This window comes from Neophocaena asiaeorientalis, unplaced genomic scaffold, assembly GCF_003031525.2.
Source record: "Neophocaena asiaeorientalis asiaeorientalis breed wild unplaced genomic scaffold, Neophocaena_asiaeorientalis_V1.1 scaffold155, whole genome shotgun sequence".
NCBI classification, from domain to species: Eukaryota; Metazoa; Chordata; class Mammalia; order Artiodactyla; family Phocoenidae; genus Neophocaena; species Neophocaena asiaeorientalis.
Genome location: NW_020173040.1, coordinates 6232998 through 6245004, shown reverse-complemented (window position 1 = coordinate 6245004; position 12007 = coordinate 6232998). Strand labels below are relative to the sequence as shown.

Below are 12007 nucleotides of genomic sequence, written 5' to 3'. Positions count from 1 at the left end.
CCCCCCCCCCCCCCGGAGATAAGTATCTGTCCCTTTCTTTGAAAGACTTGGCCAAGGTCACCTGGCTGGTAAATGGTTAGGATGGAACCGGAAGCGCCAGGCTCCAAAGCCTTTACTCCTTTCCTCAGAGCAGGAGCCCCTCTCTGCCTTCCCAGGAAGGTGGCAGAGGGATGGTGCTGGTCACTGGACACAGGATTTTTAACTAACAGACATAAATTGCCCGAGGAAACAAGATGCATGGTGATTTTTAAGGTGGTTTGAAAACTCCCCAGTGCTCTTCCAGTCAGCCACATAAGATCCCTTTGTCCATCACATCCTCCTGGGGGCAGCTTTGTCCTGGACCAGTCCCCACTCCGCTACATGTCAGTTGGGTACCTTGGAGATCTGCACCTCTTGGGGCTCTCGACTTTTCTTCGGTAAAACAGGGGATTGGGCCTGGTGATCTCCCAAGGGCCCTTCTAGCTCTAAAATTTTGCGATTCTGTGCCTTTTGACAGAACGGAGTTTCAGTTTCCTGGAGGCCGTCTGTGGAGTTTCCAGGGAACCTGTAAGTGCACCCTTTGTTCAAAGCTTGTCAAAGGTGCCACACCTTTCCTGCTGTTTCTGTGGGTTTGCTTCCTAAGAGACTCCAGTCAACCCTAGCACCTGGAATCAACTTGCCAGTTACCTTCCAGAAAAGTTTCCGTGTTTAACTACATCATTTCCTCAAACTATATTCTTATGAAAGCTTGCCTTCCGTCCATTCCTGCAGGCCTGAGGGGAGGTGGGCTGGTAAATGTCAGCGCCTTCTCTGCAAGGCCGTCTTAAAGAACAGTGACAGACGTGACTTCTAGTCCTTATATGTAATCCCAGGACAAACAAGTTTGATGCCTTGGGGTCACATTCCTCTTTGTGCTCCAGGTACCGAGGAGAAGGCATTGTGAATGGGACACCAGAGCAGGTGTGGGACTGTGTGAAGCCACTTGCTGGGACCCTACGAGATAAGTGGGATGAGAATGTGAACAGTTTTGAAATTATCGAAAGCATCACTGATGTAAGTCTTTCTAAGCACTGTTGTCGCTAGACAGTAACCTGACTCTGTCCCCTCTGCGGGGGGTCAGTGACGCCTTTAGGCAAGAGGAGCACACTGTGGGCCCCTGAAGCCCAGCAAACAGGTTGCCCACTGCCTGACACTCAAACCCAGCCTCGGCCCAGGTACAGGTAGGTCACAGTGAGACCCAGAGAGGTAGAGCTGCCCTAAACAGAGCTGAGAGAACACAGCGGTGGATGATGAAAGCACGAGTGCAGAGTGAACATTAGCTCTGAGGATGCTGAAGCAGTGCCTGGATTGGACACAGCCGCTCTAGTTTGAAACATTGCCCGTTACTGGGACCATGGTAATGAATTGAGTCCTGGACGAAGAGTCAGGATCCTCTGCCAGCCGTAACGCTGCGCCAGGTGGCAGAAGCTGGATGACAGTTGCTCCATTGGTAAAATGTGTGGTATCTACTCTAGCGCTGCCCAGGAGGACTTTCTGCTGTGATGGAAATATTCTCCAACAGCGCTGTTCAATACGGTGGCCACTAGCCCCGCGTGGCCACAGAGCATTTGAAAGGTGTCTAGTTTGAAGAAATAAATTGTTAATTTTACTTAATTTTCATGACTCGATGTAAAGTTAAGTAGCCACATGGAACTAGTGGCTACCATGTTGGACAGCAAAGATCTAGTTTGTCCTGCCCTGGGATCCTCTGTAGTATTACGTATCCACCTCCTTTTGATTATAGAAGTTAAGGAGAAAAAACAAAACAAAATATAGCCAAAACGAATTAAAAAGTTGCCCTGGGGAAATGTTGCCGGCTTTTTTTTATTTGAATGGTGCCTTGATTTTGACATCTGTGGACATGGTACCCTCTTGGGTGTCTCTGTAGATGGTGCTGTGAAACCTCAAGCCGTAGTTCTTTACTGGTCAATCCGTAGGACCCAAGTGTTCTTCACCTTGACCAAGAATTCACATTTCAGTTCATTATCACAAATTATGTCAGTGTTTCCTGAAGGGTGGGGCACATAATGTTGGGACACTAGGTGATTCAGTGTATTAGGTCTTTTAACAGTCAAAGCTGAAACTGAATCACACATAGGGAGGTCACCCCATTTCAGATCTTCAATCTCTCTGATAACTTGAAGGGAAAAGTCTGGGATAGGTGCTAATGTGTTTTGACACCTGTTTAACACTTGCAAATCTCCATCATAACAAACAGACAGCTGGCCTCAGGCTCAGGATTAGAACCCAAAAATCCCTTGTGTGTGTGTATATGTATACATATATATATATATTTGCAGTTGTCTTTTACTTATGCCAAGTGGTACCTTTTTTTCATTCCCAGTAGTTAAATAGCTTCCTTTTTAAAATAAGTTTAAGTTTTAACAAGTGAGCACATTTAGATAAAAATATTAGGGGCTTCCCTGGTGGCGCAGTGGTTGAGAGTCCGCCTGCCGATGATGGGGACACGGGTTCGTGCCCCGGTCCGGGAAGATCCCACATGCCGTGGAATGGCTAAGGCCCCTGAGCCATGGCCGCTGAGCCTGCGCGTCCGGAGCCTGTGCTCCGCAACGGGAGAGGCCACAACAGTGAGAGGCCCGCGTACAGCAAAAAAAAAAAAAAAAAAATATTAAGTGAATAACAGGATAGGTGCTACCAGAGATAGGAAAAAATTATGAAGATCGTATACAAATAATTATGCGCAAATGCTTGAAGTTGAGGAAACATGGGTTAATGCCCTTTGAAACATAATGGAAATGTAATGACAGGATGACAGCATGATTTTGACAAATCTCAAATATCCTAGTTCTAAGATTGATAGAGAGTAGATGGATGGGTGGATGGATGAGATACAGAGCCCTGTGCACACATCTGTGGCAGTTATAACACGTGCTGCCGCTTTCAGCATTTCTTACCAATACGTCCTCTTCATCTTGTTCTCCAGACACTCTCTTTCAGGATTGATGCGTTTTGTAGCAATAATCAGGAGTGGAAGCTGTATAGTTACTTTTTTTTAAAATCTCATCACTTCTGCCATTCCTACTACAAACTACTAGAATTCAGAAAAGGCAAAATTACCTTGTTTCTAGCAGCAAGCTTTGGCCTTTAAAAAGAATATATGCTTTAAGAGAGGGGAAAACATGGAAATTCTAACTCTAGTGTGCAGTGCCTTGGTTAAATATTGAAATCAGCATCCCTCAGTGTCCCTTTGGCCCCCTGGGGGATTTTATACCCTAGGACAGTGTATGATTGGAAGATTCCAGATGGGTGGGGTATGTGGCACCTTTTTCAAGTGGGAAAGGGAGACCTGCATGAAGGTGCAGGCTGTTCTCAGGCAGGTCATTCTAGGAAGGACACATGGAGGATGAGCCATCTGGAAACTGATTCCCAGTGCTCCCAGAGCCCACTGGAAAGCTCTCAAGTGCCCCCAGAGATTGCATGCCCACCTGGAAGACTCATACCCAGGGTCAGAGTTTTCTCAGCAACACACGGTGCCCCTAGTCTCAATAGCCAAAGAGGCAAGAGACCTTCTCGCCTGCTCCCCAGAGGTCTCCCCAGGACTGTCCCATCCTCGGGCCTGACCTGTACCTTGTGACCTTGAAAGGACTGGGGTCCTGCTGGAGGAGGGGAATCATGGGATAAAGCAGGGGGTGGGTTTGAAGGGCCCTTGGCTTGTAAAGTGGGAGAATGGACTTGGTGGGATATTCTGAGATGGAGTGCAGTTCAAGGGGTGCTACCTCCCAGGGCTGGGGCTGGGAGAAACCAGAAAGCTGCCCAGGACACACATTTAAGGAGGCACTGCTCTCGGGGTTAGGCAAGTACTGGGTCGGCCTTAGGAAGGAACGGCCCCTCTTGCCTCACCCTACACCTGGCCCTATTCAGGCCTCATCTCCACCCTGAGCTTTGTGGTGAATTCCTTCATCTCTCCAAGCCTCAGTTTCCTCACCTGTGAGATGGGTTCATGAAACCTATTTCTCAGTTGCAAAGGACCACTGAGAGCTTTGTCCGGCCGGGCTCTCACTACGTGCTCAGTTAATGGCAACTCTCCTGAGTGGTCCTGATTGGCCATGGGCAGCCCGTGTCACAACCCTGGATTCTACGAGCTGGGTGTGTTGCCGTGACCCTTGGCACGTCACAGCGCCACCCTGCTGTCAGTGCTATTCCCATTTTCCAGACCCTGGGGTATTGGGACAGGGTGGATGAGCTCCGAGTCGAGTGGGGGCGGGGAGCAGATGCGCAGCCGTCAGACGCAGCTGGATCCCCCTTTGCTCTGACAGACACAGTGCGTCAGCAGAACTACCACCCCCTCGGCCGTCATGAAGCTCATCTCTCCCAGAGACTTTGTGGACCTGGTGCTGGTCAAGACGTACGAGGATGGGACCCTCAGTTCCAATGGTGAGTGACGGCAGGGCTGCTGCAAAGCCTTCGGGGGATGCTGGGCTCTGCCTCCTCCACACCCACCCAGCTCTTCAAGGAAAGCTGACCAGCTGCAACTCCCTGGAGCACTCACAGCCTGGGTCCTTTTTTCTGTGCCAGCCTCCCCTTGTCAGGTTTGGGGAGATTCTGTGCCAGGGAGGTCTGAGGTGTGAGAGTCCGCACACTAGTAATTTAGTCATAAATCGCAGATTTCGTCAGCACCCCGTTTTCATCCCTGCTGAGGCGCATACTTTGCACCCTAGAAATGCGGGGTACGGTTTGGCTCCAGGGAACCCCAGGGTGCGGCGATTCCCTGCACCCACGGAGCACCGTCCCGAGAGGGCTGTGGGGCTGTCCGCTCCCCTCCTTCCCACGAGGAGCAGAGTTCCTGCCTCTGCACTTTTGATGGTGCGTCCCACTGAGAGCCACAGTGCCTGCCACTCCTCTGAATCTTCCACATGGGGGTAGATTGTGTGTCCATCCACACCTCTCTCGGCTGCGATTTGAGAGGGGTCCCTTCGTTCTCCTGCCCCCAGGCCTCATAGTCTGAAATGTTGTCTTCTCTAATATTCCAGCAGGCTTGGGGAAGCTGTGGACATGAGTGTGTGCGTGTGTGTGTGTGCACGAGTATGTGTGAACGTGTGTGTGAGTGTGAGGGACAGGGGGGTGGCAGTAGGAAGAGCTCAGGGCCAAGTGGCAGGGTCGTCCTCTGACGCCTGGGCTCCAGATGACTGGTCTGTACCCACCGTGGGTGCCCGGTCAGGCCCTTCAGTGGCAGTGGCCCAACTGCCCGAAGTTGTAGCTCACTGAGCGTCTTTCTCTGTCTTCCAGCTACCAGTGTGGAGCATCTGTTATGTCCCCCAAAGCCAGGTTATGTGAGAGGATTTAACCATCCTTGTGGTTGCTTCTGTGGACCTCTGCCAGGGTAAGGATAACCTTTTGGATTGAATGATGTGCCTAGACCTAAGTGTGGCTTCACTGAGGACGATCTACTCAATGGCAACATTAATGATGATTCATAGTAATAAAAAGGCCTTGCCACTCTGTAGGCCTTGATGTTACAGAACCCTATGCATACACATCGGCGATGTGACACGCCAAAGTTCTAGGCACGTGGGAAAGAATTGTGGGGAAGTGTCATTATTTCTGATGTGAGGAACCCTCCCTCTGGCCCCAGGCAAGCTGAGCAAATGTCACGGTGCCGTTTAGCAAATGATGAAACTGTCTGTGCAGGCTCACAGGCTGGCCATGGGGGCCCTGGGCACCCAGTCTTCTCCTCCATGTTCTGAGTGCTCTCCACCAGCCTGGAGCAGGCAAGAGCTTAGCTGTCCTCACCCCGAATCCCACACGGTGCTCCTCACCCCTCACTGAGGAATGGGGTGGAGATGCTCGGGGCTAAAGGGCGATTCTCAGAGCACACCGTGAGTCAGCCCCGGAACTGAGCTCAGAAATGGTTCTGTCCCTATTTTCTCGCAGGTCATGGCCAGGTTCTTTTGGGGGTTTTGGTTTTTTGGTTTTGGCCTCACCGAGCAGCGTGCGGGATCTTAGTTCCCTGACCGGGGATCGAACCCACGCCCCTTGCAGTGGAAGCGTGGAGTCTTAACCACTGGACCACCAGGGCCAGGTTTTTACCAGGAGCTTTCCATGTAATAATAACCCAAAGGTCACTGGTTTATCCTGGGAACCACTCAAGTTGACAAAGAAAGAAACTGTACCTGAGGGTCTGTCCCTGTCACCCTGCAAGCCACAAACAGACACCAGCAGGGGAAACATCGATGCTGTCACCGCACAATCCCAGGAGAAGGGTTTTGGTGCCATAGCATTGTACCGAAAACCCACATCCCACACGTCCACATGACACTTTTGACTAAGCTGACTTTTCAGACATCTTGTGGCAGACTTCTGTTAAACGTAGCAAAACTTTATGAGCTTGAAAATAATAGCATAGCTGCAATCCAACACAGCTTCCCTCACCATGCGCACACATACACACACACACAACACACGAGGAATTTTCAGAATAAGAGTCAGAGCACCTTCCCCTTAGGGGCTGAATTCTATGGATCTCTTCCTTGGGGAGAACATACAATTTGAGGAGTATCATTGTGTCTCATTCCAGATAGCAAGAGTTGATCGCACGGACTTTGTAGCTGGGTCACTTAGAGTCAAAACCCAGCTAGTGTGGAGGTTTTTTTCTTAAGACATTTTAAAAACGTTTTTTATTATATATGTTACAAATACTTCTTCCCAATGTGTTATATATATATATGTATATATTTCTTGTTGTTTTATCTTTTGGCCACACCGCATAGCATGCGAGATCTTAGTTCCCCGACCGGGGATGGAACCTGCCTCCACTGCAGGGAAGCGTGGGGTCTTAACCCCTGGACCACCAGGGGAGTCCCTAGTGTGGAGGTTTTGACTCAGCTCGCTTGAAAACATTTTATGTGGATCTGAAACCTGTGACTGTGATGGTTCCCATCACTCTATGAATATAGGCCTGTTCTGGGTGCTATGGATTCAAGAAGTGATACTAATCGTGACAGGAACAGCAGCAAATGTTTATACATCACTCCTGTGTGTCAGGCACTCTTCTTTATATTTTATAATTTAACTCATTTTTATTCTTATAACAATTCTAAGGTACTGTCATTACCTTCATTTTTTATATGAGGACTCTGGGCACAGAGAGGTTATGTAACTTACTCAAGATCACACAGCCAGGAGCGGGTCAAGCTATAGCATCTGACTCCAAAATCTATGCTCTTAATCTAGATATTGACCCTTCAAAACAGATAAGCATTCTTGGAACTTAGATTCTAGTGGGAGCAGGGTAGACAGACAAAACGCAAGCACCATAATTATATCAGATGTACACGCTTGTGATGATCAGATTTTAAATGATTTGGAGAAAACTGAAACCAGATAAAGGTGCCGGGGAGGGATGGGGGAAGCTAGACATCTGGGGGGTCACCAAAGGCCCCCCAGATAGGACGTTTGACCAAAGCACAGCACAGGGAGCCTTGGGGATGGAAGGGGGCTGGGGGGAGCGCGTTCCTGGCGGAGGGATAAGCAGGTCCAAAGTCCCTGAGGTGGGGGCAGGCAAGGGGCATTGAGGGAATGGCATGGAGGCCATTGTGCCAGATGGCAGTGAGCAGGGGGAAAGGCAAGGAGATCCCGTCACCGAGGGAGCAGGGCCCACATCTTGGAGTCGTGGGCGCTGTCCTCGGAATCGAATGGGGAGCTGGCCGGGAGTCTGGAGCAGTATATGCCCTGAGCTGTGTGTCCAGTGCTGTGATGCCTCTGGAGTGGGCGAGGTTGTGAGCCAGAGCAAGGGGACTAATTAGAGGTGAGGGATGGTGGCGCCTGAGTCGAGTGGCTGCAGCGGACAGGGCAGAGCTGTCGGGTTCTGGTTGTTCTGCAGGCAGGGGGCTGGTGTTTGTAGCAGGGGTATTGTAGTCACATCGTGAATGCAGCCCTGCTCTGTGCCCAGCGAGTCTGCTGAGTGCTCTGCACGTGTTAGCTCACGAATCCTTACAACAAGGACCGGTGGTGGACGCCGTTATCTAGCCCAGCCTTCTCCATGGGGAGACCAGGTGATTCCAACATCTCTCTGAGCCCCCCTTTGCCCGCTCTATTAATGATGTCCAAGCGAGAAACACTCTTCACCGTGACCACTCTGTAAGGTACCGAGTTTGCCTCTTCCATCCGGCCTGTTGCGTGTTTACCTCCTACCAAGCCCCGTCCTCACCCGCAGGAAAGCATGGTCACTGGGCAGACTTTCTCCCTCACCTGTTCAGGCCAAAGAGGACAGCACTGAGAAGTATGAGGACTTGCGTGAGCCCGGAGAGGAGGAACAGAGAGAAGAGAGAAGGTCCCAGCAAAGGTGGAGGGGCTGGGTGTTGGTGAGCAAGGAATAGAGTCCGATGACGCTGAGGCTTTGGGATGGAAGGCAGTCTGTGCCCCACCCCCACCCCGAGTTCAGGCTCTGTGCAGAGAAGGCATGAGCAGAAGAGAGAAGCCTGCCCAGCCAGCACTGTCCTGCACTGTCATTCATCTGCTGGTCCCCGGCCCTGTCTGTGCATCTGGGAGGGAGAGCAAGGCTCTAAAGGGTCTCCACTTCTCAGCCCTTGACCTCCAGGATGTCAGGAAACATTTGACGGGCAGGTGCGATGCTCCGTGGGGTTCCTGTTGAGACTCTGAGGCTGCTGACAGCTCCATTCAAATGAAACGCCAAATGGTCTCCGCAAAGCCCGTGCCTTTGTTGTCCTGGCAATTGGGAAGTTTGTGACACTGAAGATCCCTTGTCCCTACCAAGTTGGGTCCCATCTCCTCCCGTGCGCGCCCCTCACTGAATCTGACTCTCGCTGGTGGGCTTCACTGCCCTTGTGCCCCTGAGCATGAGGCCACTACGTGTGCAGCCCAGGGAGGTCCGCTGAGTTGCTAGGTTGGTGAGCGGACCCCGCCTCTCGACTTCGGCACAGGTCTGTGCCGCGTTCCGTGTTGTGGCCTCCCTCGGGGCTTCTGCCACCCCCAGCCGAAGCCCCTTCACACGGGCGCGAGTTATGCGTCAGGTCTCTGAGTCAGCCCTTCTCACACTTTTGGTCTGAGGCTCCATTCCACTCTTAAATATTATTCAGGGCATCAAAGGGCTTCTGTTCATGTGGATTATATCCATCAGTATTTACTATACTTGAAATTAAAACTGGGATATTTAAAAAACATTTATTTTAAAATAATGAGAATACGTGTATTATATGTTCCCATAAATATTTTTGTGAAAAGTAACCATATTTTTCAAAAGAGGAAAAATAGTGAAGAGTGGCCCTGTTTGACATTTTGGGAAATCTCTTTAATGTCAGGTGTAACAGAAGCTCATATCTGCTTCTGCGTTCAGTCTGTTGTGATATCACACCTCATGTGGCCTCTGGAAACCTCCCCCGGAAGCTGTTGACAGCTCCATTCAAATAAAATGCTCAGTGGTCTCCACGAAGCCCATGCCCTCATGGTCCTGGCCAAGAGAAAATTTGTGAGAGTGAAGTACACGCTGAGAGAATGGGAGTGAAAAAGGCAAATCACATCTTAGTGCTGTGATGAAAATAGCTCTGACCTTGCAGACCCCTTGAAAGGGTGTCAGGAGCCCCCAGGAGCTGCCAGACCATTTGGAGAACCGTTGCCCTCAGTGGACAGAGTGCAACATTGTGTCTGTTCCTCCCAGGACCCAGTACAGGAGTGAGTTCTCCGAAAGCCTTTGCCGAGTGAATCGGGCACAGGGAACGAATGACCTTCCTGGGCTGGAAGTGGGGGGTCGTCCTCGCTCAACGGCCTGGCGGGGCCATGGAAGCATCCACGAGAGGACCCACTTCCATCCTGAAAAGAAGCAGGTCCAGAGGGTTGCCCTGGGCAGTGAACCCAGCGAAACCCCTGGGTCTGGACCATTCCCCTGGGCGGGCTCTCTGCTCCAGACACATAACAGCCCTGGCCTTGCTTTCACAGGGAGCCCAACAAGACCAGCCTGGTCACGTTCTTCCAGACCGACCTCAGCGGTTACCTTCCGCAGGGCGTGGTGGACTCCTTCTTTCCCCGCAGCATGGCCGGGTTTTATGCCAACCTCCAGAAAGCAGTGAAGAAATTCTACGGCTGACATCCTGGCTGGTGGGCCGAGAACTGCCATGACTCGTGCGGACCTGCCGTTGTTGGGACGCAGCTGGAGAGCCTGGGAGAACACGGGCTCCATTGGAACCGCTCTACCTTTGGAACCCACCAATGACCAGACATCGGCCAGAGGCAGCCCTGGCCCCTCCTGCGCCTCCTTCCACTTGGGTTGGGCTGCCATTTCCCAAGCACCCCTCCTCCAGCAGGGTGCCCCCCAAGCCCCCCGGCCACTGGACAGGGACTCTGCCCGGGCACCGTGCGTTGCTCGCGGGTCCAAAGCCTTTCTGTGCCGATCACTCTCAGAGACCATGTCTCCCCGTTTGTTGAGAAGAATCACCATCAATCCCGAAAACCTGGCCCAGCCTCTTGGTAGCATTTGAGCTCTCAGTCCTGTGCCACAGATCCCCGGATGTGCGTTTCTGATACCGTGCCAGACTTTCCCCCTTAAAAGACGTCAGCTTGGCAAAATGATGCTTAAAAAATGAGTTAAGCATTCAGGAAAAAACACTTTCAATACTCCTTTTGTTGTCTCTTCTATTCAAATCATTTTTCTCTCTTTTTCCCCTGCATGAGTTAGCTTTCAGGTGCCCCAGGGAAACCAGGCCCAGGCAGTGCTCTGGAATTGATTCTGGGCTCAGGGCACCTACAAGGGGAACTTGGAGGAGAGCCTCCTCTCCCCTGGGCATTTGTGGTTCTTGTGTTCTGTTATAGAAGATGGAACAGGAGTCCTCTGGCCTCCAGGACCTGGTGAGCCCATACTGCTGTCAGCGGGAAGGACAGAAGAGCAGATGTCCCACCCCCAGCAGTGCTGGCTAAAATCCCCCCCAGGCCCTGCTGCAAGATGAAACGACCCCGAACGGGCTATGCCCAGCCCGGTGCATCATCGGAACCAGGGAGCACGGCCTTGCCACCTGGAAGGGGCTTCAGCAGCCACACGACTCCCTGTCCTTCTCTCCGGTCAGGGCCACACAGTCCTATGTGGAATTCTCCAACATTCCCTCACAAGCTCCTCCATGGGCCCACCGACTTGCTGGTGAGGGAGGCCCCACGTGTGTTTGACCAGAGTGCACTCGTACTGCAGTTTCTCAGGTTACTAGCACCCTGTGCAGAAAATTTCCAGAGTCCTCAGCCTTTGCGCCTCCAGATGGAAAACGTCCTCCTCGTATCAGAGTATCTTGCTTCCCCACCTTTGAGTCCTGGGGTGCCTGTCTTCTGAATGTGCCGAGGTCTGAGCAAGCTTTAAAACGTGAAAGCTCAGTGTCAGGGGGTTAGAAAGCCTTCTTTCTGAGCTCTAACGCAGCTGCAGATCCCACAATCATGCCATGAAGATCATCCCCCTAACTCCCTCTTCTCATCAAGAAATCTTCACAGGACTCTCCCGTTGCGGAGCACAGGCTCCGGACGCGCAGGCTCGGCGGCCATGGCTCACGGGCCCAGCCGCTCCGCGGCATGTGGGATCTTCCCGGACCGGGGCACGAGCCCGTGTCCCCTGCATCAGCAGGCGGATTCTTAAACCACCGCACCAGCAGGGAAGCCCCTTTCTTGCTGATTCTTGATTTGAAACCGGAAAGCTGGCAGTGGCAGCGTCCTCAGTGGTTCTATGTGAGCTGGGGGAGAAGGGGGTCTTCAGAGACAGAAGGGGTTCCTGCGAGGGCCTGGGCACACCCTGGCTGCCTGGGAGTCCTCATACAGCCCCACTCACTCACTTGATTCATCTGAGCTCCCAAGGAGGCATTCTCCGTGCCCCAGGCCCATGGCTGGCACTGCACTCATCCATGTCACCACCTCCCAGTCCTGATGGAAAGACTCTCCTTCCCCAGGCTGGTCCACCTTCATCACCAGGCTGGTCCACCTTCATCACCTGGCTGGTCCACATTCATCACCTGGCTGCTTGATAAGACTCAAAACAATAACCCGA

At 51.9% G+C, this 12007-nt stretch overlaps 1 protein-coding gene across 2 annotated transcripts in view; it reads left to right on the top strand.

The window, feature by feature from the left end:
* The window catches only part of STARD5 (StAR related lipid transfer domain containing 5), an 11274-nt gene extending 669 nt beyond the window's left edge, over positions 1-10605 (top strand). Inside the window, exons 2-6 of one of the 2 annotated variants that reach the window (XM_024742703.1) lie at positions 497-546; positions 900-939; positions 4296-4413; positions 5266-5359; positions 9931-10605. In XM_024742703.1, the coding sequence (XP_024598471.1) occupies positions 497-546; positions 900-939; positions 4296-4413; positions 5266-5359; positions 9931-10078 (450 nt within the window). In that variant the 3' untranslated portion in view covers positions 10079-10605. Of the gene's footprint in view, positions 1-496; positions 547-899; positions 1033-4295; positions 4414-5265; positions 5360-9930 lie in introns of both variants that reach the window. The other variant, XM_024742702.1, reaches the window with a different exon arrangement.
* The last annotated feature ends 1402 nt before the right edge of the window (positions 10606-12007 follow it).